The 24,226-nt window shown below is 44.4% G+C and overlaps 2 protein-coding genes across 3 annotated transcripts; both read right to left on the bottom strand.

Annotated features, from left to right (window-relative positions):
* Nucleotides 1–1,535: 1,535 nt before the first annotated feature.
* Nucleotides 1,536–8,255, bottom strand: stxb6 (Syntaxin-binding protein 6). Of its 2 annotated transcripts, none has more exons than XM_014205909.3 (7): nt 8,089–8,255; nt 7,274–7,433; nt 6,325–6,455; nt 5,615–5,939; nt 5,225–5,323; nt 4,393–4,565; nt 1,536–3,582 (listed from the first exon to the last, which is right to left on the bottom strand). In XM_014205909.3, exons 2-7 carry the CDS (start codon nt 7,425–7,427, stop codon nt 3,559–3,561), a joined length of 906 nt encoding a protein of 301 aa, XP_014061384.1. In that variant the 5' UTR covers nt 7,428–7,433; nt 8,089–8,255; the 3' UTR covers nt 1,536–3,558.
* Nucleotides 8,256–8,870: 615 nt separating this feature from the next.
* Nucleotides 8,871–24,221, bottom strand: LOC106608167 (phospholipase DDHD1). Its single transcript, XM_045721073.2, has 13 exons — nt 23,040–24,221; nt 22,637–22,819; nt 21,779–21,907; nt 20,731–20,878; nt 20,003–20,112; nt 18,637–18,743; nt 18,190–18,449; nt 17,962–18,040; nt 17,696–17,845; nt 16,761–16,825; nt 16,339–16,520; nt 14,130–14,378; nt 8,871–12,141 (listed from the first exon to the last, which is right to left on the bottom strand). The coding sequence occupies exons 1-13, from the start codon at nt 23,830–23,832 to the stop codon at nt 11,957–11,959; spliced, it is 2,640 nt and encodes an 879-aa protein (XP_045577029.2). The 5' UTR covers nt 23,833–24,221; the 3' UTR covers nt 8,871–11,956.
* Nucleotides 24,222–24,226: the final 5 nt, after the last annotated feature.

The following is a 24,226-nucleotide window of genomic DNA, read 5'->3' on the forward strand; positions in this document are numbered from 1 at the left end:
GATGTTAACATCCAAGGAGGAGGCATGGTCAATATGAGATCCATGCAAAGTCACTGCGTCTCCATGTCACGACCGGCCCTTCTTGCTGATACGTCTACTTCAGGCATCAGGAAATCTCTTCGTCGATACGACAAAATACTGACACTTCCTGGTGTGACCATGAAGGTTAAATACATTGATTAGCCACAATGTGATACTGATGAGTAAATCATCAATTACATTATGGTACTAAAGGAGGAGCTATGTAGCTCATTTACATTTTGTAAATACAGGAAGTCAGGAGCCTTGGCTCCAGAACCACTCTTGGGTCTGAAGGTGATCTGTTTCGGTAGCGTGGCAGCTTGATGTACACCCCCTGGACAGGACGCTAGTCTATCGCAGGGACTTAAATATAGTACCACAAACAAACTCCTATCACACCACATACAATGACATGATCCACAATTTATATATCAGTCGTCTCTGACGGAGTGTCTGTTCTGCCCTGTGTGAGCACAGGCATTTATAAGAAAATAAACGTATCCTCATGCATTGTATCATAGGGAATTTGAGGGGTCGCCCCGACTGGGACTCAAACCAGGTCCAGCGACAGTCAACTCAACAACTGATACACCAAGAGTTCTGAACCTCTTGACAAGGTCTCTTGGTGTTGGCTTAAGGTCGCTACAGTATAGCTGCATCAATACTGTATTCTCCAGGGACCAGAGCTGTTTTCATCTGATCCACAGATGCTGACCAAGCTGCCTGGGTATACAATATAGCAAAAATATAGACAGGTGCACGAATTCAATATTTTCCAATTGATTACAGAATAGTTTCACATTTCAGTCATTTAGCAGACACTCTTATCCAGAGCAACTTACAGGAGCAATTAGGGTTAAGTGCCTTGCTCAAGTGCACGTCGACAGATTTTTCACCTAGTCTGCTCAGGGATTCAAACCAGCAACCTCTCAAATACTGGCCCAATGCTCTTAACCGCCAGGCTACCTGCTTGTTAATGGTTTGGACAGTGTTTTGACACAGAGTTATGACGGGATTGTGCAAATGTAACGCTCAGGGTCCCAAAATATTGACCCCAGTTCTTCCAAGCAAACATTTCCTTTTATTCAAAAGTCAGTGGTGAACATTCACAACAAACCATCCTGACCACAAGAAATCTACATGATCTATAAGAACACACAGATATGTTGTATTATATGCAACATAACGACATGTTTAAAGAATACCCCATCATCACAAATTACCTTAAGTAATAATGTCACTTGTGATGGCCAGTGGATCGGATTTCACTGCTGTTTGAGCACCCTCTAGTGTTCAGAAAAAAGGCAAAGAAAATTCAGGTACTGTACGTCTCTCAATCCAGGCTACTCAATCCAACCCTTGTTGTATCTAACCTGATTCCACTTATCAGCCATGTAATTATTAGAATTGGGTGTGCTAGATTAGAGTCAGTGAAAACCTACAGGATGGTAGCTCTCCAGGAAGTGTTGGAGAGCCCTGCAGTAGGCCTAACAAAAGGAAAACACAGAACGTCAGACAGGTCCCACTTCATTTATTGGGTCAAAAAGTGTTAAGGTCATTGAAGTTCTCATTAAAAACAGTACAAATCTCATGTTAACATTGACACTAAACAGAGCTTCAAGAACTGTTCTAAAACTATGTTAAATAGTCAGCATTTCTAGGAATAAGAACATCAGTTCATGGTTTCAACTCCATGATCAGAATAAAAAAAGGTAGTGTAGGCACTTTTCAACTAATCTAGATTCTAGCTGACCTATCATCATAACACCAACAGTAATATAGCAACAGAAAGCATGCAGTCAGGACAAGCGCCATCTTAGGATTTGTCTCCTTAGTTCAGTGCCACAATTAAGTCTCATTCAGATACGGGTAGTTGAAAGACAGATTAGGCTTCCCTCTCACTCCATGACAGGTTAAGCATGAGGTGGGACATGTTGTCCCAGCTGATAAAGCATATTGATTTATTTATTTGTGTTGTGTACAATAAAAACACTATTAGGCATCGAAAGAAATTCAACAACCACAGGCCTGCGCAAGAGCACTCAACTAAACGTTACAACAAGTCTTTCTGACCCTCATCACTAACCAACTCAGAAGTCTCTTCTCTACCCGTCTCTACAGTGGCCTTCTGAACCCTCATCACATGAACCTCGTCCCCAGGCTCAATTGCTACCACATAGAGAGCCGGCTGTGTGGACGAGATTATGATCACACGCAATCATTCACAGTCAACGTTCCATATCTTGCTTACAACCTCACCTAGAAGAGTCCTGGTCTACATACACAAACCCACCCTTATATCGGCTGTACTCAAGTCTCTGACACGGAACCAGCAGTTAAAGATTAAAAGGGCATGAGACATGTAATTATGATACATATGGTACAAGAGACAAAAACACAAGACACATACGTGACAAGACAGGGGATCAATGACTCACACATGATTAGACAAAGACAATAGACAAGGATCAGATAGATTATCAACTTGAATTTGGAATAGAGATTAGTGACTAATCAATGGTTTGAATAGTGATTAATGACTAATCAATGGATGATGCAAGCAGGGATAGGGTAGTGGAGGAATTTAGCAGTGAAAAATAGTGGAAGGAAATTAAAGCAAAACAAATTATAGTGCAATATAGGAATCCATACAATAGTAAAATTTAGAAAGTGCCAAGAAATCAAGACTATACTTACTACAGCATCACCATGCAAAGAAAATAAACATTTCACCAGGTGTTCCTCGTACCCCTGCACCGGCTAGGACAAAACTACGGCAATAACCTGAAATAGCCATACTTACGTACGCATTCAACTCCATTCAAACATTAAATGACTACGTAATTGGTAACCCCCCCCCCCCCCCCCCCCATGTGTAAAATGGGTTCTCCAGTATCAATCTAAATCAAACATTCACCAGCTGCTCTCTATGCGTGTGCCTGTTCACGGTCATAAATGATCAACTATTTATGTAACGAGCAAAACCACCATTGAAATATACTTCCATAGCGGAGAAGACACGTGAATTCTGAAAAGATTTTTTACTGAGAATTCATATGCCAATATTTAAACATCTAAAAACATGTGAAACCCCCAAAATGTAAAATCCTCGTTATCAGAGCACAGGCTACTGAAGCAGGGAAGACAAGTACACTCAAGCAGTGGGAGCATTGTGACAACGTTGCCATCCAGTAAACCAGCTAGCTATGAAAAGACACCGTCATGTGATCCACAGGTCCCATTCTGGAGGTTAAAGGTCATTCTTAAACTCTGGAGGTCCATAACTGGGCCGTCCTCCCCACTGCCCATCTGTAAAGGTTTCCATGTCCTTTTGACATAGTCAGTGTCCTAAGAGCAAGTACCACAACCCTCCACTCCTCTCAGAACATAGGATTCTTCACAGAGGAATTGCAGCATCCACTGGGTTTCAACTAAACTATGCCTCAGTCCAACATTAGTATAGGAGTTATTATACATAAATCAACAGGTGAATTAGGGCCATGGACTCCAGGAGCAGACCCACAGGAAGAGATGCCTCTAGTTTGAATACTTCAGAGCCAGCTAGAGGAGAAAGAAAGTCATAATTTTCACATTCTAGCTCATTTCCCCTGAAATAAAAAGGTATTTTCTCTTTGATGGGCCACTTTAAGGCATTCTAGGGCCTAATAGTTTTAGATGACCAATGTCATCCAATTACATAAACATTTAATGAGTTAATTACCCGTATGTTCTCATCAATGACAGTGTTACGCTGGTATACTTATAATGACTCCTTTCCAAATGAAGAGTTTATTATGAGGATTGATTGACTCGCAATTACTGTAAAACCTAATGGTGTGGGGGGTGTTGGTAGCCCTCTGGTGCGCTCATTGGGTAGGTGTTCTAGACAAGGTCAACTACACAGCACAGTGTGGAATGATACACACTTCATAATACATGTTAAGTTGCTCATACGTCGCGAGCATGGCTGGACCAAACTCAGAGGCTGAAATCAAACTTTCGGCCAACTGCAGAGTCTGTGTGTGTGTGTGTGTGTTAGCGTGTGTGTTAGTGTGTGTTAGCGTGTGTGTGTGTGTGTTAGCGTGTGTGTGTGTGTGTTAGCGTGTGTGTGTGTGTGAGCGTGTGTGTGTGTTAGCGTGTGTGTGTGTGTGTTAGCATGTGTGTGTGTGTTAGCGTGTGTGTGTGTGTTAGCATGTGTGTGTGTGTTAGCGTGTGTGTGTGTGTGTGTGTGTGTTAGCGTGTGTGTGTGTGTGTGTGTTAGCGTGTGTGTGTGTGTTAGCGTGTGTGTGTGTGTTAGCGTGTGTGTGTGTGTGTGTGTGTGAGCATGTGTGTGTGTTAGTGGTATTGACATTTAACAGTGCCACGTCTCACCTTGTGGGCAGTGTCTGCAAACTGCTGCGCTTTGTGCATCAAGTCTACTGTCTTGTCCTCGGCATGGCCCAGTCTCTCCCCACGCTCCTGCAGGGCCTGGCTTGCCCTCTTGACTACACTAGCCATACTGCCCCCTGGGGGGCGCTGCCCACTGGGACTTGCTCTGGGGCCTGCTGCACAACACACACACAGAGAGAGACAGAGAGACAGAGAGACAGAGAGACAAGCACTGGTTATGACCACACACACACCAAAGACAGGATACCCAACAGGCGTAACATTATGTTACAACATCCAAGAGCCAGGATCAACATGTCGATCTAGCCATCTTTGCTTTCTTTTATTCTAAACTACTGTTTGTCGAGAGAGGTAACAATCTGTAGGGGGGGGCTATATCATACCACCTGGACTGGTCAGCTTGGAAGAGACTGCCCTACATTTTCTGTTGGTCTGCATCTCTATGCCCTGCTACTGCCTGGCACCTCTCCCTGTGCTACACACACACACACACACACACACACACACACGTCAGTTGGTTCCATGAGGAGCCGCGTTTCTTCTCACTGTCTCCCTACCCCGCAGACTCAAGGCCAGCCTTTGTTTTTATTAGCAGGAGGTTTAGACACAAAGTGGCCACTCAGCTAGCCGCAACCTCATAGAAGAGCCATTCTCTACTGTAGCGGAGAGAGGTGTTACAGAGAACAATTGACAAAACCATCCATCGCCTGGGAGAGGATTAGGAATCCATGAGAATATAAAGGATACAGCCATAGGCCTACCACTAAGGTTATGTCCTTATATTATTGAAGGTTATTTTGTTTTGTACCCTTACCTCCAGCCTGAGGACTGCTTTGTTTTGAAACCATCCCCTTCTTCATGCGGTTGAAGAAGACCTTGCAACGGTAGATGACCAGATTCACAGTGCAGGCATCTGTTACAATGACACCCAATGAGACTGCTAAAAGCTGTATCATGATCAATAGGGCAAATAGACAGTACAGAATCAAACAGGAAATTGGAGTCCATGCCATATCATGAGGATAAACCACTCCCACGTTCTCAGAATAATGCAAACTGATAGCTGGTCCAGATTTGCTCCCTAACACTTCCCCTAGGTCAAAGCACGTCGATCTGCAAACATGGAACGGTTAGGACCAAGGGGAAGGGAGTGAATTGGGAATGACTGTTGACAGACTGCGCTTCTCCTTTCACACCCCTTTACCTCCTGTGAGTTTGGACTGACAGTTGACAAATTCAGTCTGGCGGGGCCTGGGACCCACTGTGCTCTTCCGTCTAGCCTGGGCCCCTGGACCTCCTCTTTGGCCCCCTTGGGACCCTGGGCTAACCTGGGCCCCTGGGCTAGCTCCCTGGTCCTTCTGCTGGTCTCCAGCTGGGCTACCCAGGCCTCCAGGGACCCGCTCCTTGCCCTCCCAGTAAGTCTGACAGGCGTGGTACATGATCTGGATGAAGATGCACTTCTCTGCCGCTGAGCTGGCCACCCATTGGTCAAAGGCATTGTCGAACACCAGGTCAAACTCTGGGCAGTCCTGTGGGAGATACAGAAGGGTATACAGATGAGGGATACAATAGAGCGGTCATAAGACAGTAGAGGAGAATAGTGGACCAAACCAATCGCCCAGAAACACATGGGTCAAAATCCTGGTGCTCCAATCCCAATTCAACCCTTTACCCATCAAGACCTGATTGGCTCTACTAGACTAATTAGCCCCCAAACCTCGCTGATTTTCACCCATTCTGCTTTGGGAATCTGAAAATGGCAGAGGGGGCTAAGGAGAGAGGAATGAAATGGATGGGTTTGGGATGCAGGGCTTCCAGTGAGTCTAGGCAGTACAGGCTTAGATCCACAGAGAGAAAAAAAGAAAATAAACAACACTAGACAGAATATCACATCTATACTATTGATGACGTCACCTTGTTGGGGTCGATGCCGTCGACCTGGCGGAGCTGCTCCACGCTCCACTGTGACCTCCTGGTGAAGGGGGCGGAGCCTCCAAACTGCTTCACCTTGGTGATGAGGAGCTGGGCTGGCCTCTTATTGGTCACTGAGGGGCCATGGATTAGAAATATGAAACCCAAGCACATGTCATATAACCCCAAAATATCAAAGTAAATCTGCACAGTACTACAATGAAGACAGGATATAAAGAAGAGATTTAGGATTCACTTTCCACTACTAAACACGTGTTTAATTTTTTTTACAAACATTGGACACACACACACACACACACACACACGGGACCAGTCACCATCACAGATCAACAAACAGACCGCCAATGCCCCTTCTTCTTCAGTGGATTCTCTTGTTCAAACGATATGAGGGGTTGTAATGAGGGGAGACTGGCAGTGCCAGCTGAGGACACTAGTCACTCTTCCGTCACTGGTGTAATTGGGACGGGGTGAAGAGTCCCTCGAGGGACACTGGGGCAGTGAATGCCCATGGCTCTGGGTGACTTCATCACAGTAACAATAGCTACTATGGATGGAGAGTGAGTGACACTGAACATTAAATAATATGCAAGTGATCCTTCCTGCTCAATTATAGGATCCATGTCCTCTGACAACAGACTCAGTGGTATTAGATAGCCAGCAGCACAATGTCCTGACTGCAACACAATGAATACCTCTGCTGCCTTCCAGTCAGATAATTCCACCATGAGATGGTTAAACAATGCAGCCTTTTAATCCTGAACAAGAGAGTTTACAGTATACAGAAGATCAACAAGTCACAATGGTCCCAGCTGAGAGAAATATGTTACAGGAGCCTACCTGACAGACAGATGTATGTCATAGAGAAATATGTTACAGGAGCCTACCTGACAGACAGATAGATGTCATAGAGAAATATGTTACAGGAGCCTACCTGACAGACAGATGTATGTCATATATTCTCCCTTGCCTCCAGTGGGCAGAAAGGGAACCTTTTTCCGTTTTCTCCTCTTAACCTCCACAGCCACTAGTATCCTCTCATCCCGGGGGGCAAACACTTCCCTGTTGATAACTGACTGGATATTCATAGTAATCTGGGAGCAGGATAGGCAATGGACAAAATAGACAGACAGATTGATGAGGGAAAATATTGAGGATTTTACTCGTGAGTCATATGCTTAGTGTATTGTCTTCCAAATGAATGCCATCTGATGTGAAAGGTTAGCTACAGATTGTTACACCAAATAATGTGATTAAACCAAAGATTTGTTTGTATTCAATTACTGGGAGTTACAGGGTGTTTAGTGTAGCGCAGAGATTTCTTCATGGAGCAAAACAAGAATTTATTTAAATAACAGAACATTTTCTAAATTCAAAAACGGACCACCTGCAACTGGCCACTTTACGAGACCCGTGTTTCCATAAATCAAGGACGAAGACAGTGTCGCCAAAGTGTTACACCAAACAGTACCGATCCTGTAACTCCAAGTAATGGATACCAAAACTCTTTGGTTAAATCACATTATCTGGTGCAACAATCTGTATTGTAACTAGTGAAAGATAAACTTCACACCTGTTAGAGTGGGAGACGCATTAAACTGATTCAAATGATCGTGTCATGGGTCCTCTTTATTCGTTTAAATTGAATTACATTTACCATCATCAAAATCCCAAAATGGTTTATCGATTATTCTTTAGTAACCCTCGACATACAATTAAGAGAGAAGAAAGTTGTATGGTATACAATACCTTTTTTGTTGTTTTACTCCACCAAGGTGCAGAAACAGCTAGGCTGATTACCGAACGACTCGACTGACTTGTTTAACTGTCAGGCTGCCCACTCTAATCAACCGCGACAAGGTTTACAATCCGAGTTCAATTTCTACTCTAGAGCATTGCGGAGAAGGCGACTCTGTCTGGAGACCATCCCATTTGAACAAATTACAAGTCACGTGGGAAAATTGATTTATTGGGTTGAATCTCATACAATAATTCATTTAAATCTTGGTTTACCATCATTCTTTATAGGCTTACTCTTTGCAGGTTGCTCTCTTAAAGTCATACTTTAAACAGGAAATCAGCAGTAAAAACAATAACAACGGCACCCCCACTCCTGGTTTGGTAAAAAGATGAGGGATTGTGCTGGATAAATGTATTCACTCTCCAGTCCATAGACAGCTATGTATGTAAGGAGCCATCAAAAGTATTGTTTTAACCATGTTTTGAAGCTATATGGTGTCTGTTTCCATTTTTTGTTTCCAAACATTGTAGAAAAACAAGCTTATATTTTGGGTTCTCGTGGATTGTGACAGTTGAACTAAGCTCATGAGACATTTATAAGTTATATTCTTCAAGAATCAGTGGGTACATATCATTCATTTATAAGTCAAAAAAAGGATGTAGTAATCGATGATTTCCCCTTTAAAAACTTGAATTTGCCATGACACTATTTCCAAAGCTCACTGATATGGCTCGTCTTTATTTATTCAAAAGTAGGCCTAATGTTGAATGAACTGAGACCACAGACAGACAGCTGTAGAGATATAGTTTAATGTAAAACAAAAGGTTTACCAAGGTTAAGCACCACGTCATTAATTTGAAGAGGGAACGGAAAAAAAATGGTTTCCACTAGTTACCACAGCCAAAAAGTCAAAATTGGCTATCGTAAAAATGTATGAAAACAAAAATGTGCTTAAGGTTAGGGTTAGGCATACGTTTAGCAGGGTGGTTAAGGTTCGGGTTGAAATCACATTTTAAGAAGATACATTTTAGAAATATGCGGGTTTTCTGACTTTGTGGCTGTGGTAACTAGTGGCGACCATTAAAACGAGTGAGCAATGGACAGCAATTGGACAGTGAGTGGAGAGGAGAGGAGACATGACAGAAAAATAGTGTCCTCTGGTGGAAGGCAACAGGGGCTACAGTTGAAGGGTGGACAACCCACAACACAATCACATTTCCTTAGCACAGGAGGTTGGTGGCACCTTAATTGGGGAGGAAGGGCTCGTGGTAATGGATGAAGGGGGTCGGAATTGTGGTAATGGCTGTAGCGGAATTGGTGGAATGGTATCAAATGTTTTCCATGTGTTTAAGCCATTCCATTTGCTCCGTTCCATCCGTTATGAGCCGTCCTCCCCTCAGCAGCCTCCACTGTTCCCTAGGGTACAGTACTTCATTTTGTCTTGAGTGACAACTCTATGCAAAATTAAGAGAAGACATCTATGTCACTTACACGTTATGGCACATGAATGGGTAAATTGTATCCTAAGGACGATGAACCTATCATCTCTATAACTGTAACAACATCCCACTGGGCCCACACTGGTTGAATCAATGTTGTTTCCACGTCATTTCAATGAAATTACGTTGAACCAACGTGTAATAGATGCTGAATTGACGTCTGTGCCCAGTGGGACGACATGTAAACAAGGATATGCAGAACCAAGGAGAGAACCATGGGTAAGACTCACTAAGAGGTTTCTCAATACCCTTTCATACTACAGAGCTAAACGATGCTGTGTTGTACTGGCCTGGTCTGGTTATGCATCCACCATAGCTGTTAGAACCATGCTAGAAAGGACAATGTGAAAATTAAATATCTGTGCCAGCACAGTTTGATTTGGGTTGGCCCTATAGTGGGAACCAGGTGTTGGAGCAAAGGCATGGGGATGACAGAGTAGAATACCTAGGAATCTGACAGTCTGATCTAACAAGGGAGGCTTTCAAACACATCTGAGGAGAAATGAAATAGCTAACATTCACAAGACAGTAAAACGTAATCCAAAAAAAAAAAAAAAAACTCTGCTGTGTTTACACAAATCATATTAAAAAACTTCCTGATGGCAAGCTTTATTCTGGCAGAGAGATCTGATGTAAGTGATGTCATTCGATGTTAGTGTAATTACTTTGCTAAAAGCCTTTAACAAATGAGCCTGCTGTAATCCCTCACTAACAGCAAGACATTTATTTGAACCTCTTTTTAACTAGGCAAGTCAGTTAAGAACAAATTCTTATTTACAATGACGGCCAAACCCGGACAACGCTGGGCCAATTGTGCGGCACCCTATGGGACTCCCAACTGTAGCGTCACGTCTTGCACTTGAGATGCAGTGCCTTAGACCGCTGCGCCACTCGGGAGCCCAAGCATATTCCTCCCTGTCTATGTACATACTGCATGCTTTGTTTTCATTTTGACCTAAATCATTATTGATTTTAATAAATATATTGTATTAGTACAGTGTATTATCCAGTCCTCTCCAATGCAACTCTTTAGTCACCTGGATGTAAATAAAACATGTTGCATGGGTCCTTCATGCCTGTGTTCCTCTTGTTTTACTGATATGTTGTCTGTTTGTTGCCTGACTAGAAAGTTACAGCGTTATGTGCAACATGTCAGCGTTAGTAGTACAAATGGATACAGTAGTGCTCTGTTGGATCAAGACAATTCACGGTAGAACTAAAACAATTCTGTGATCTTCCGATGGATGGATCAGCCAAGAGACCGAACCTGCCATTAAGTTAAGAGACATAAGCAAATAACTGTATTTGGCAACTTTGCTCAAATTGTCTACTCAACATTAGCATCTTTCCATCATCCCTTATAGAAATGTTCAGTTAGTTAGTGTAAACATGGTACCTCAACATATCATCATCGTAGCAGTACAGGTAGTCTACAGAGCTACATTCTATTTACTCTACCACATGCTCAGGTCCAATGACCTCATCAATAAAGCAGCATTAACCCTAGCCTGGTCAAACCAGACTGAATGGAAAAAACAATGTTTAACCAGGCTACTTCAAACCTTCCGTAACAATCCACTTTGATCCACCTAACGAGTTGAAATCAAATGGGTTTCAATGTTCTGAGGGATGGATTTGGATGTAACGCTCTCAACAGGCTAAACATCTAAATGAGTGTTGACGCTGGGAGTTGTGTGAGGAGAGGTTGGGCTAGAGGCATGGCTACAGTTTCAGGAGTCACACAGACCCAGTCAAAGCTGTGTCCGACACCAACACAGTCACTGCCGAGTCCAAGATAATGAACACTGACAGATGCTTGGTCCTAGAGTCATCATTTAGTCACAGGAAAGAGGAACAGTCTTCGTTGAGGTTGGTGTGTGCCTGGGGGGTAAAGTCTTCAATAAACCCACAGGGTGGGTATATGAGGAACAGTCACTATTAGGACCATAGGGTAAAGGGTACGGTCTTTGACGGGATGACCACAGGCTGACCACAGGCTTACCACAGGCTGTGAAGTGGTCTCTGATACACAGTTATGTCTAATTGGTCTGGTCGCAAATTTGTGTGTGTACACTGGGAGACTATTATACGTGTTGAGGGAAAGGGAAAAAGAGTGTGTGTGTGAGTGTGTGCCTCTCTCTGTGTGTGTGTGTGCGCCTCTGTGTGTGTGTGTGTGTGTGTGTGTGCCTCTGTGTGTGTGTGTGCCTCTGTGTGTGTGCGCGTGTGTGTGTGTGTGTGTGTGTGTGTGTGTGTGTGTGTGTGTGTGTGTGTGTGTGTGTGTGTGTGTGTGTGTGTGTGTGTGTGTGCCTCTCTCTCTGTGTGTGCGTGTCTCTGTGTGTGCGCCTCTGTGTGTATGTGTGTGAGTGTTGGCTGTGGGTTAGGATAACTCTGGGTTATCCTCAGAGAGCTGAGTGGGATACCCCTGTCTATACATGAAGCTGAGAAGAAACAGTGCCACGTCGTGTGAACACCAATAGGCTGTGTGCGAGGTCACCGCCGACCAATAGCGGCTCTCCACCATGCCTTCTCGCAGCTCAAAGTCAATGCGCCTCTCCAACTCCACTGTAACACAAAGAATGACAGAGTTAAAACAAACACTTGTAATACTAGCCATAGATACGGTAACCAAACAGAATTAGTTTCCCATAACAATATGACGGAGCAGACCTGGGTTTATCAAACACTTTATATACAAACACTTGACTTAGCTTGAGTTTGTACTTTTGGTTGTGTTACAGGGCAGAGATTCTAGATTTCTTCATTATGATACAGGTTTGGTTGTGTTACAGGGCAGAGATTCTAGATTTCTTCATTATGATACAGGGGTGGTTATGTTACAGGGCAGAGATTCTAGATTTCTTCATTATGATACAGGTTTGGTTGTGTTACAGGGCAGAGATTCTAGATTTCTTCATTATGATACAGGTTTGGTTATGTTACAGGGCAGAGATTCTAGATTTCTTCATTATGATACAGGTTTGGTTATGTTACAGGGCAGAGATTCTAGATTTCTTCATTATGATACAGGTTTGGTTATGTTACAGGGCAGAGATTCTAGATTTCTTCATTATGATACAGGTTTGGTTGTGTTACAGGGCAGAGATTCTAGATTTCTTCATTATGATACAGGTTTGGTTGTGTTACAGGGCAGAGATTCTAGATTTCTTCATTATGATACAGGTTTGGTTATGTTACAGGGCAGAGATTCTAGATTTCTTCATTATGATACAGGTTTGGTTGTGTTACAGGGCAGAGATTCTAGATTTCTTCATTATGATACAGGTTTGGTTGTGTTACAGGGCAGAGATTCTAGATTTCTTCATTATGATACAGGTTTGGTTATGTTACAGGGCAGAGATTCTAGATTTCTTCATTATGATACAGGTTTGGTTATGTTACAGGGCAGAGATTCTAGATTTCTTCATTATGATACAGGTTTGGTTGTGCTACAGGGCAGAGATTCTAGATATCTTCATTATGATACAGGTTTGGTTGTGTTACAGGGCAGAGATTCTAGATTTCTTCATTATGATACAGGTTTGGTTGTGCTACAGGGCAGAGATTCTAGATATCTTCATTATGATACAGGTTTGGTTGTGTTACAGGGCAGAGATTCTAGATTTCTTCATTCCAAGGAGGTTTTCTGGGCCACTGTGCTCTGGCTTCTTGGTTGTTTTGCCGGGTTACTGTTAAAGCACTTTCTAATAAGGGTTTTACAAATACATTTGATTGGTTAATTGGTTGAATGATTGGTTGATTGATTATGCCTGACAAACTAAATCAAGCACACCTCAAGTATTTAGTATTTGCAATACATATTTGATCCAGGTCTGTGGGAGAACAGTAGGGTAGGTGCTTCGGTTAAATAGATCTGTCATAGACAGGGATGGAACTTCCTGAAAGAGATTCTCCGGTACTTTTGTATACTTTTTAGCCAGTAGTTCTGAAAGTAGCGCTCGCGAGATAAAAGTGGTCCACGTAAATTGCGTTTTACGTCACATACAGTATGTGCAGATATGTGTACCACTTCATTGCTCTCTCTTGCTCTGTTGTGTGTTCATCTTGCTAGCTGTCACTCAAATGGTAAGTAGCTGAAGCTCATTGGCTAAAACTCACATTGCTAGGGGGCAGGCCCATGTGGGGGAAAATGTAGGGAAAATGGCAAAGCACAGCTTCCAGAAAAACGCTTTCCAAATACGCAACCAGTACAATTTGATTTGTTGGCTAATTGAGGTAAGACAGTAATTCTGCTCATAGATGATGCATGTACAGTATGAACTACACATTGTTACATCCAGCCCAAAGCAGGTCGTTTAAAAAATACTTAGTAGTCGCCAAAGTTCCCGGAGTATGTCTTTAAGGACTTTGGGCACTGACCAGCCAGGCTAATAGACTGCAATCTTTACCAGCCCAGGTCCAAAATCTGTGCCATGCGATAATTGAAAAGACAACATTTCACTAACCGTTGGGCTAGTTGGACACATTTTCTACTAACCCGGTCTGAAAAGTACTAGCCACGGGCTAGCTTGATTTCCATCCCTGATACGTACATGTGGTGTTGTCCAGGATAGCTGAGGTGGACCGAGATATGGAGGACTCTACTTCCCTCGTCTCCTCTACTACAGGTAACTTCTCTAACTCCGTAGCCACACCCTCCTCTCCTGATACGGCATTATCCACCTCCAAGACCCCGCCCTCTGAATCGGAAGGCTCCTCCTCCACGTTGCCCACCTGACCACTTGAGCGTGAGAAGCGGGAGAAGAAGATCCCGCCAATGCCTTTCCCGAGACTGGCCGCACCTGCCGACATGGAGAACACAGCGAAACTCAAAGACAGACAAGCACACACACATACAAACACACACACACGCACACACAATCACATGGAGCAGCACAGCACAGCACAGCACAGGACAACACATATCAATCAACTAATGTGTCCTCACAGATATAGGCAGGAAAACACAATAACATTTATACTGGACATAGCACACCCACGCATTTACAAATCATTACCTTAGATTTGGTCTGATACAGCAAAGTGTTCTTTAAATAAAAAATATCTAATCCTGAATAAAGGAAATATATGAATCAGAGGTCCTCTAGTGTCAATCCCTGTGATAAGACTTAATTGCTCTCCATTGATTTGTTGAGGCTGTGTTTTCTGGACAGTGATTCAGCTATGCAAGCTACTTCTGTTTCAGCGAGATCAAATTACATCTTTCCACAAAATTACATATATACAAAAGTATGTGGACACCTGCTCGTCGAACATTTCATTCTGAACTCCTGGGCATTAATATGGAGTCGGTCCCCCCCTTGACTGCTATAACAGCCTCCACTCTTCTGGGGAGGATTTTCACTAAATGTTGGAACATTTCTGTGGGGACTTGCTTCCATTCAGCCACAAGAGCATTAGTGAGGTCGGGCACTGATGTTGGGCGATTAGGCCTGGCTCGCAGTCGGTGTTCCAATTCATCCCAAAGGTGTTCAATGGGGTTGAGGTGAGGGCTCCAGAGAATGTGTTTCCACTGCTCCAGAGTTCAATGGCGGCAGGCTTTGCACCACTCCAGCCGACGCTTGACAATGTCACATTGTGATCTTAAGCTTGTGTGCGGGTGCTCGGCCATGGAAACCCATTTCATGAAGCTCCCGACTAACAGTTATTGTGCTGACGTTGCTTCCAGAGGCAGTTTCAAACTCGGTGGTGAGTGTTGCAACCGAGGACAGACAATTTTTACGCACTACAACACTCAGTGGGCCCGAGGCGGAGCCTTTGTTGCTCCTAGACATTTCCACTTCACAATGACAGCATTTACAGTTGACTGGGGCAGCTCTAGCAGGGCAGAAATTTGACGAACTGACTTGTTGGAAAGGTGGCATCCTATGACGGTGCCACGTTGAAAGTCACTGAGCTCTTCAGTAAGGCCATTCTACTGTCAATGTTTGTCTATGGAGATTGCATGGATGTGTGCTCGATATAATACACCTGTCAGCAACGGGTGTGGCTGAAATAGCCGAATCCACTAATTTGAAGGTGTGTCCACATACTTTTGCGTATGTGGGTGGGTCTGTCCTTAACTAAACCCAAACAGCCCACTCTCTCCACTGTGACCTAACAGCCCACTCTCTCCACTGTGACCTAACAGCCCACTCTCTCCACTGTGACCTAACAGCCCACTCTCTCCACTGTGACCTAACAGCCCACTCTCTCCACTGTGACCTAACAGCCCACTCTCTCCACTGTGACCTAACAGCCCACTCTCTCCACTGTGACCTAACAGCCCACTCTCTCCACTGTGACCTAACAGCCCACTCTCTCCACTGTGACCTAACAGCCCACTCTCTCCACTGTGACCTAACAGCCCACTCTCTCCACTGTGACCTAACAGCCCACTCTCTCCACTATGACCTAACAGCCCACTCTCTCCACTGTGACCTAACAGCCCACTCTCTCCACTGTGACCTAACAGCCCACTCTCTCCACTATGACCTAACAGCCCACTCTCTCCACTGTGACCTAACAGCCCACTCTCTCCACTGTGACCTAACAGCCCACTCTCTCCACTGTGACCTAACAGCCCACTCTCTCCACTATGACCTAACAAAAGAAGGCGATTTCAGGAAAGTCCAAAATAAAAAACAAGATAAACAAAGAGAAAAGTCTAAATAGCAAGGAGATAAAAATAAAGAATCTGCCACAGAAAGTCCCTACATCTCTCCCTTCCTCCCCCCCTCTCTCTCCCGCTCCCTCTCTCACCCATAATGCTGGCTTTCCCCAGGTTTGTGATGGACTCTCCGTAGTGTCTTCGAGTCTGAGGGGGGGAGGTACAGGGGCTGGGGAGGCTCTCCGTGTCCGAGATGGATGCTCTCTCTTTCAGTGCAGGGTTGAGCAGCGTGGGACGGATCTGGTCGTACGGTGTCGGACTGCATGTGTTATACCTGTAGAACCCGGTCACAATATATACATGTCATTCACTAACACGGAAATTCCTGATTCATACAACACTGCTCCGGGGATGCTGCTCTGCCGCCGATTATTCGCTGTTCCAAATCTGTGTGTGTGTGTGTGTGTGTGTACTGACTGTGAACTAATATATTCAAAATAACATTAAATCCTCTACTCACCAGTGTAACTCATTCTGACCTATTCTTCTCAAACATACTCAATCCACTACTCACCAGTGTATTTGGACTGGTGAAATGTTACTGTAGTTCTTTAAGATCAGGGGCTCCAATCGGTAAGCCTGAAAATACAGCCATAGGTCATCATTAAGCACATCCATCATTACATTTAACATTTAAGTCATTTAGCAGACGCTCTTATCCAGAGCGACTTACAAATTGGTGCATTCACCTTATGATATCCAGTGGAACAACCACTTTACAATAGTGCATCTAAATCTTTTAGGGGGGGGGGGGGGGGTTTAGAAGGATTACTTTATCCTATCCTATGTATTCCTTAAAGAGGTGGGGTTTCAGGTGTCTCCGGAAGGTGGTGATTGACTCCGCTGTCCTGGCGTCGTGAGGGAGCTTGTTCCACCATTGGGGTGCCAGAGCAGCGAACAGTTTTGACTGGGCTGAGCGGGAACTGTGCTTCCTCAGAGGTAGGGAGGCGAGCAGGCCAGAGGTGGATGAACGCAGTGCCCTTGTTTGGGTGTAGGGACTGATCAGAGCCTGAAGGTACGGAGGTGCCGTTCCCCTCACGGCTCCGTAGGCAAGCACCATGGTCTTGTAGCGGATGCAAGCTTCAACTGGAAGCCAGTGGAGTGTGCGGAGGAGCGGGGTGACGTGAGAGAACTTGGGAAGGTTGAACACCAGATGGGCTGCGGCATTCTGGATGAGTTGTAGGGGTTTAATGGCACAGGCAGGGAGGCCAGACACTCACTAGCCATCAGCAATCTCGATACTGGAACCCAGAACCAAATCTTGCTGCGCTAGCTTGCTAGCTAGCTGCTTGAAGTGATTCTGGTGGCGGAAATGGAAGCTGAGCCTCTACCAAAGCTCTTCCCCTTTCACCTTCCAATCCTTTATAGGTACAGTATACTACAGTATACCATCAGTGACTGACTGCATGACTGAATGACTCTACTGTCTGGTTCAGTTGGTTGGCTCACCACAGGGTCAGTAGGATGAAAGACGTTGAAGAGACGTTGGCAGATGGATTTGGGTAAGATGTGATCCTGGGTCACGTTGTTCCCAGGTCGGATCCCTCGTAACGCCAAGAACACGGCCAGGGGAGAACCCATGCAGAAAAAGTTCTCCACCTAGAAGCAAATAAACGGCGCAGAGAACATCAGAGGATTACAAAGGGTTCATTCCCAGCTCAGTAGGTCTGTCACAACAATGAGAAGAAATGGAATAAAGAATATGTCGATGTCACCTTAAATTTCAAGGCTGAAGAAGAGCCTTCAGATGACGGGGATTGCAAACCAGCAAACTGATTTTCCAAATCTCGTAACCTTTTAGACATGAATGAAACACAACAATAAATTAACATAAAGATTTAACACTGGGGACAAATTACAGTGGGCGACTGGGTAATCACTGTGTCGTGGTCATCCGTTTGGTGCCTAATGAATATGACCCTGGCTAGTGAGTGTCTACCTACCTGAGTCGTGTGAGTCTCATCTCCTCTTGTAGTTGACGCCCCTGACAGCTTGGCCAGCGCTCTTGCATCTCCTCGGGGTCAGCCCATAGTTCTTCATGACGGAAACGTACTGGATCCCAGCCTGTCATGATGTCGAAAGTGATGACACAACCCAGGGAGTGGGACACGATGGACACCTTGCCACTCTCCCCAAACTCAGGGTTCCGCATGCAGAAGAGGCTGTAGAGACGATTCAGCTCCTGAGTTAGACCCTTAGTGATCTACAGAGACAAACAGTGGGACCAATTAGATTGTGTGTGTGGCTGAGAGTGCTTTCTGTGTGGGACTGTTCAATGCAACACATGATAAGTGTGTGTGCGTACCTGTGTGTTTGTTTGTGTGTGTTTGTGTTTTCTGTGTGGGACTGTTCAATGCAACACATGATACGTGTGTTCGTGAGGATCTCACCTCGTCTCTGTACAGAGGGCTGGTGTAGTACATGATGTCCATGGCACTGCTGTTGAGCATGTCCCTGAGTCCACGAACCTTGTCTGGAGTGATGGAATCCACCGTGTCTACAACCATCACACACACACACACACACACACACACACACACACACACACACACACACACACACACACACCACACACACACACACACACACACACACACACACACACACACACATCAACAAAGAACACATTTCAACCCGTCTGGCGTGAAGCCCAGTCCAATACAGCATGTACAGTAAACAACTGTTGTATTGTTGTCATGCGTTACGGCTAAAGCACAAACAGACCAGTGGGTTCACAGGTTAAGTTGTTTTGTCTTCATTACACAACAACAGCTGTTGTTACTGCATTTACATCTTAGTAGATGTTGAAAAATATTACAAGCACATACAATGTTACTCACATGATAAAAACAAATACCACACCCTGCAATCTATGCTACCACAGACAACGTTTCCACCAATTAGGTGTTCAATCTATGCTACCACAGACAACGTTTCCACCACTTAGGTGTTCAATCTATGCTACCACAGACAACGTTTCCACCACTTAGGTGTTCAATCTATGCTACCACAGACAACATTTCCACCACTTAGGTGTTCAATCTATGCTACCACAGACAACGTTTCCACCACTTAGGTGTTCAATCTATGCTACCACAGACAACGTTTCCACCACTTAGGTGTTCAATCTATGCTACCACAGACAACGTTTCCACCACTTAGGTGTTCAATCTATGCTACCACAGACAACGTTTCCACCAATTAGGTGTTCAATCTATGCTACCACAGACAACGTTTCCAACAATTAGGTGTTCAATCTATGCTACCACAGACAACGTTTCCACCAATTAGGTGTTCAATCTATGCTACCACAGACAACGTTTCCACCACTTAGGTGTTCAATCTATGCTACCACAGACAACGTTTCCACCACTTAGGTGTTCAATCTATGCTACCACAGACAACGTTTCCACCACTTAGGTGTTCAATCTATGCTACCACAGACAACATTTCCACCACTTAGGTGTTCAATCTATGCTACCACAGACAACATTTCCACCACTTAGGTGTTCAATCTATGCTACCACAGACAACGTTTCCACCAATTAGGTGTTCAATCTATGCTACCACAGACAACGTTTCCACCACTTAGGTGTTCAATCTATGCTACCACAGACAACGTTTCCACCACTTAGGTGTTCAATCTATGCTACCACAGACAACATTTCCACCACTTAGGTGTTCAATCTATTCACAGACAACGTTTTGACCACATAGGAGTTCAATAGGTCACAAAGTGGGTGTGGCCACACATACCTCCATCCAGGCACAGTTTGGACCTCCACTCCACAGGAAGGAACTCCACGTGTCCTGTGGAACGATCTGAGAAATGCTTATCCTCCATCTTCCTAGCAGCCTCCCTCATCCTATAGACGAGTAATGGCACAGATACAGATCCACATTAACAAAAAATACATCACCAAGAATATTTGGTCATATTTCCTATGAATACCCTCCTTGTGAAGCATTATACATGCATTATTAATGCATCAAAATGCAAAACATACAGTATGTGACTACCACAAAACATGACTACCACATGAAGCTGGATGAGAGAATGCCAAGAGTGTGCAAAGCTGTCATCAAGGCAAAGGGTGGCTACTTTGAAGAATCTCAAATATAAAATATATTTTGATTTGTTGAACACTTTTTCGGTAACTACATGATTCCATGTGTTATTTCATAGTTTTGATGTCTTCCCTATTATTCTACAATGTAGAAATTAGTCAAAATAAAGAAAGACCCTTGAATGAGTAGGTGTGTCCAAACTTTTGACTGGTGCTGTAGGTGAAAAGAATTGCTCATTAACAATGGTTCCGTGAGAACTTTAGATTTAATCCTCCAATGTTTGGTATACTTTCTCTGCTCACTTTCCCCATGATAATACTATATTATAAACATATTAGATTGTAGAAAACCCGTTGACAGGGTCTGAGAGAGTTTTATACCATATCGTCACTGAGTTCGTTGTTCCTGTAACTCACATGCTTGTGTTCCTGATGATGCGGCCCTGGTCCATCTTCTGGCCAATCCCGTGCACCACAAAGACGATGTGTGTTGTTTCGGGCGGGGTGTCCTCGGGCGCTGCCTCCTCCACATAGCCCCGATGGAGACGCGTCCCACTACTGCCAGCTGAGGAGGAATTAAACCAGCTCTTTTACCGTATACATGAGCACAGGGAAACACAGGAAGAGCAGGAAGACCCGCTGGAGAAAACAAACTGACAACATTATACCAGAGTTGACAACTGAACGGTACAAAAGATCTGTCACGCCCTGACCTTAGAGATCCTTTTTATTCTCTATTTTGGTTAGGTCAGGGGGTGACTAGGGTGGGTACTCTAGTTTTGTATTTCTATGTTGGCCTGATATGGTTCCCAATCAGAGGCAGCTGTATCTCATTGTCTCTGATTGGGGATCATATTTAGGCAGCCTTTTCCCACCTGTTGTTTGTGGGATCTTTGAGTCAGTGCATGTAGCACCTCTGTTGTCACGGTTTGTTGGTTGTTTCTTTGTTTTTGTTGTTTGGTTGTAAAGTTTCACTAAAATAAAATGTGGAACTCAGAGCACGCTGCGCCTTGGTCCTTCTCTACACACAAACGTGACAAGATCACCCATTCTCTGCTCATTAATGAGTCACTCAATAAATTGCTGGATGTTTTTACATTTTTTGTTGTTGTCATCCTCCTATCCTTTTCATATGTTGTATGCGCATGGATTTCACTTTGTATTGAACGCCAGATTAGTGTAAATAAAAACTTGAACTTGATTAGCCTACTGTAACTGTACAGTTATGTACGGTACCAAAACAAAGTATTTGAGCAAATCCCACGAAAGACTGCTAGTTCTTAGTCAGGATCGTTATGAGATGAGACATTATAAGGGGTTCATACATGCTTATGTCAAGTCTTACAATACATTATAACCATAATAGGATGCATTGTACCTGCAGGTTTTAAGTAAGGTGTTACATACCATATTGTAGGCAGTGAAACACAGAGGATTCCTATTTCATGTCAGTGGGGATACAAACCTTTGGAGAAGCCCAGTCTCTGGGTGACAGTGCGTGCAATCTTGGAGGTGGTGGCATCACTGTAGAGATACACCTCGTCCACACTGTGCCAGTCCACATGGCTTCGGCTTAGTTTCAAACTGTGGATTGCTGGAGGAAGACGAGGAACAGTAATTAACACAGACCTATTAACTTCATTCCGTTCATGTGAATTAAGTCTCCAGTGACGTTTGGAGAAGTCCCACTTGCACACACTTAAACAGTAGTCGTGTTCAGTAGTTACTAAATGGAAGAAAATGGTCCCAAACAGATATGAACTTGTCCAATAAGAATCGCTTGTTTTTCTTTTCTGCAAGCAAAAAGCTTTAAAACATGTTCCTAAGGCATACACTAATGAATATGGCACAGCTGTCATGTATGTTGTCAATCTGCCATTTTTCCTTCCATTTTTACTATGACAGTTTGTATTCATTTTCAGGTGAACCTATGAATGTCCACCTGGTTTCGACGGAGCTCGGCGAAAACGAGGTCAGCTGACCAGAGCTTTCTTTGTGACGCTGGCCTAAATAGTTTGACAGTAAAAAAAGACAGCCTACACACAGTATAGTGACTCACTTACTGTAGTGCTGAACAGTAGCCAGTGTTGTCTGTAGTTAGGTACAGGGACAATGAAAGCACTTGGGAGCAGCATGCCATGTGCGATTTTCTAGCTATGTTTTGTTCTTTCTTTATTCAAAGTGTTTGTTTTTGGGTGCAGGACCAGTGGGGTGCGTGTTCATTCATACCATTCACATACACCCTTCATCGACACGGTCACAACCGACGCCCCACACGGCAGCACGCCCATGTCCCACTTGCCATTGAGTCCATCCACTTTACCATCCTTGTTGTCCACTGTGGTGGTCACCACTTCAATGGCGGCCTCGTAGGTCTCCCTCGTCTGGTGCCCCCTGAAGCGGGCAAGGTGCTCCAGCTCGATGAGGTCACTCTCGTCCTCCTCAAGGGGAAGCCACGTGCCGTCGACAAACCACTGACCCCTCATCACAGCAATACGGTCCTGCTCTATGGACATACAGAGGGATCACACTGTGGTTATGGTGATGTCGAATCAACTCTATTGAATGGGCAGTATCAGTTGCTCAATCTGTGCTCTGACAGGTTCGGGACTGTTATGGCAGCCGTATTGAATAGAACTGGGGACCGGTGTGATATAATCAGGATTAACATGACAAACAGTGAGGGAGAGAAGAATCGTCTATAGTGATAAGAATAGGCTACTCACGGTTCCAGTAGACGGGGTAACATTCCTTGTCTTTGACGTCCACTTCGTAGAGACCACCTCTGACGCAAACAGCCTCAACGTTTACACTTATGGAATCCAGGTCGAGTTCATCTTTCTCCCATTCTCTGTCCCCTCCAACCTCTGCGTCCCCTGTCGTCATCTCTGCTTGAACAGCTCCTCCCTCTGCCACATATTCCAGTAGTGGCTCGGAAGCCGTGGCCGACTCACTGGCATCCTCTGGTTCGGTGGTGGGGCTCCGACATTTGACCTTACAGGGATTTAGTTCACATAATTTGCGGTAAATTACTTCAATTTTCAAAGAGTCGTGTCCAACGAATGGTTTCCATGTTCTCTTGTCCTCTTTGTAGAACCATCGCACTTCCTCTGGTCCCAGCTCGGTGACGACCTCCCCGCGGTGCCTGGAACTGGTGGAGCGGTTACGTTTCTTTGTAGTCACATTCCCATCACTTTCGCTGTAGTTCAGGTCGTTTGTGATATCCAAATAGTTTGTCCCCGAGTCGGGGAGAGGATGATAGCCCGAGTAAGCTTCCTCCACTAGGCCCAATAGCATGCTGTCCTGAGATAAACGGTGATCGCCTAGCAGCAGCGGAGGCAGGTGTATTTCCAAGCCGGACTGGACCGAGTCCATCTCCCCGTGTATATTCTCTCCCATCGGGTCCTCGTAGCAGGTCACAAACACGTCATTGGCCATATCCCAGTCATTGCTGCTCACGGAATTATTATCCGAGCTCAGTTGACAGGATGGCGACTTTATGTCCTTAAAATTGCTCATGACTTGACAAAAAAAACAGCCTATTGTCTAAATAAACAATATAGTCTAGCCTACGTCCTCAACCTTATTTCTCTGTGCCTTTTGCTTACCTAATGGTTTGTCATAGATAGGTCCAGGACTAACGGTTTCAAAACCTTCTCCTTGCTTATTACCACAAATGCCACCATCTGTGCGCCGGTTCATCCACTCTCCCAGAAATAGTCCACCGAAATTGAGACTTACTGAAATGATTGAAATATAGATCTACTGGCAGGAACAAAGTGGGACTCTGGGGAGACTATCTGTTCACCTATTGTATTCACCCTCCTATCTGCGGTTTGCTTACTACAGATGGTCGGCTAAGTGCTCCTCCCAAATGCGCGAAAAAATGCGCATGAGGGCATGTGCACAGGAC

This window comes from Salmo salar, chromosome 06 (assembly GCF_965601325.2).
Source record: "Salmo salar chromosome 06, fSalSal1, whole genome shotgun sequence".
In the NCBI taxonomy this organism is placed as follows: domain Eukaryota; kingdom Metazoa; phylum Chordata; class Actinopteri; order Salmoniformes; family Salmonidae; genus Salmo; species Salmo salar.

Coding starts and splice junctions, on each gene's coding strand:
- stxb6 (XM_014205909.3), bottom strand. CDS start 7,427: ATGAATATCCAGTCAGTTATCAACAGGGAAGTGTTTGCCCCCCGGGAT. Junction 6,456..7,273: donor GACATACATCTGTCTGTCAG/GTAGGCTCCTGT, acceptor ATGGCCCCTCAG/TGACCAATAAGAGGCCAGCC. Junction 4,566..5,224: donor AAGCAGTCCTCAGGCTGGAG/GTAAGGGTACAA, acceptor TGTGTTGTGCAG/CAGGCCCCAGAGCAAGTCCC.
- LOC106608167 (XM_045721073.2), bottom strand. CDS start 23,832: ATGAGCAATTTTAAGGACATAAAGTCGCCATCCTGTCAACTGAGCTCG. Junction 21,908..22,636: donor CACAGTGGACAACAAGGATG/GTAAAGTGGATG, acceptor GTCTTCCTCCAG/CAATCCACAGTTTGAAACTA. Junction 14,379..16,338: donor GGGGAAAGCCAGCATTATGG/GTGAGAGAGGGA, acceptor CCATGTCGGCAG/GTGCGGCCAGTCTCGGGAAA.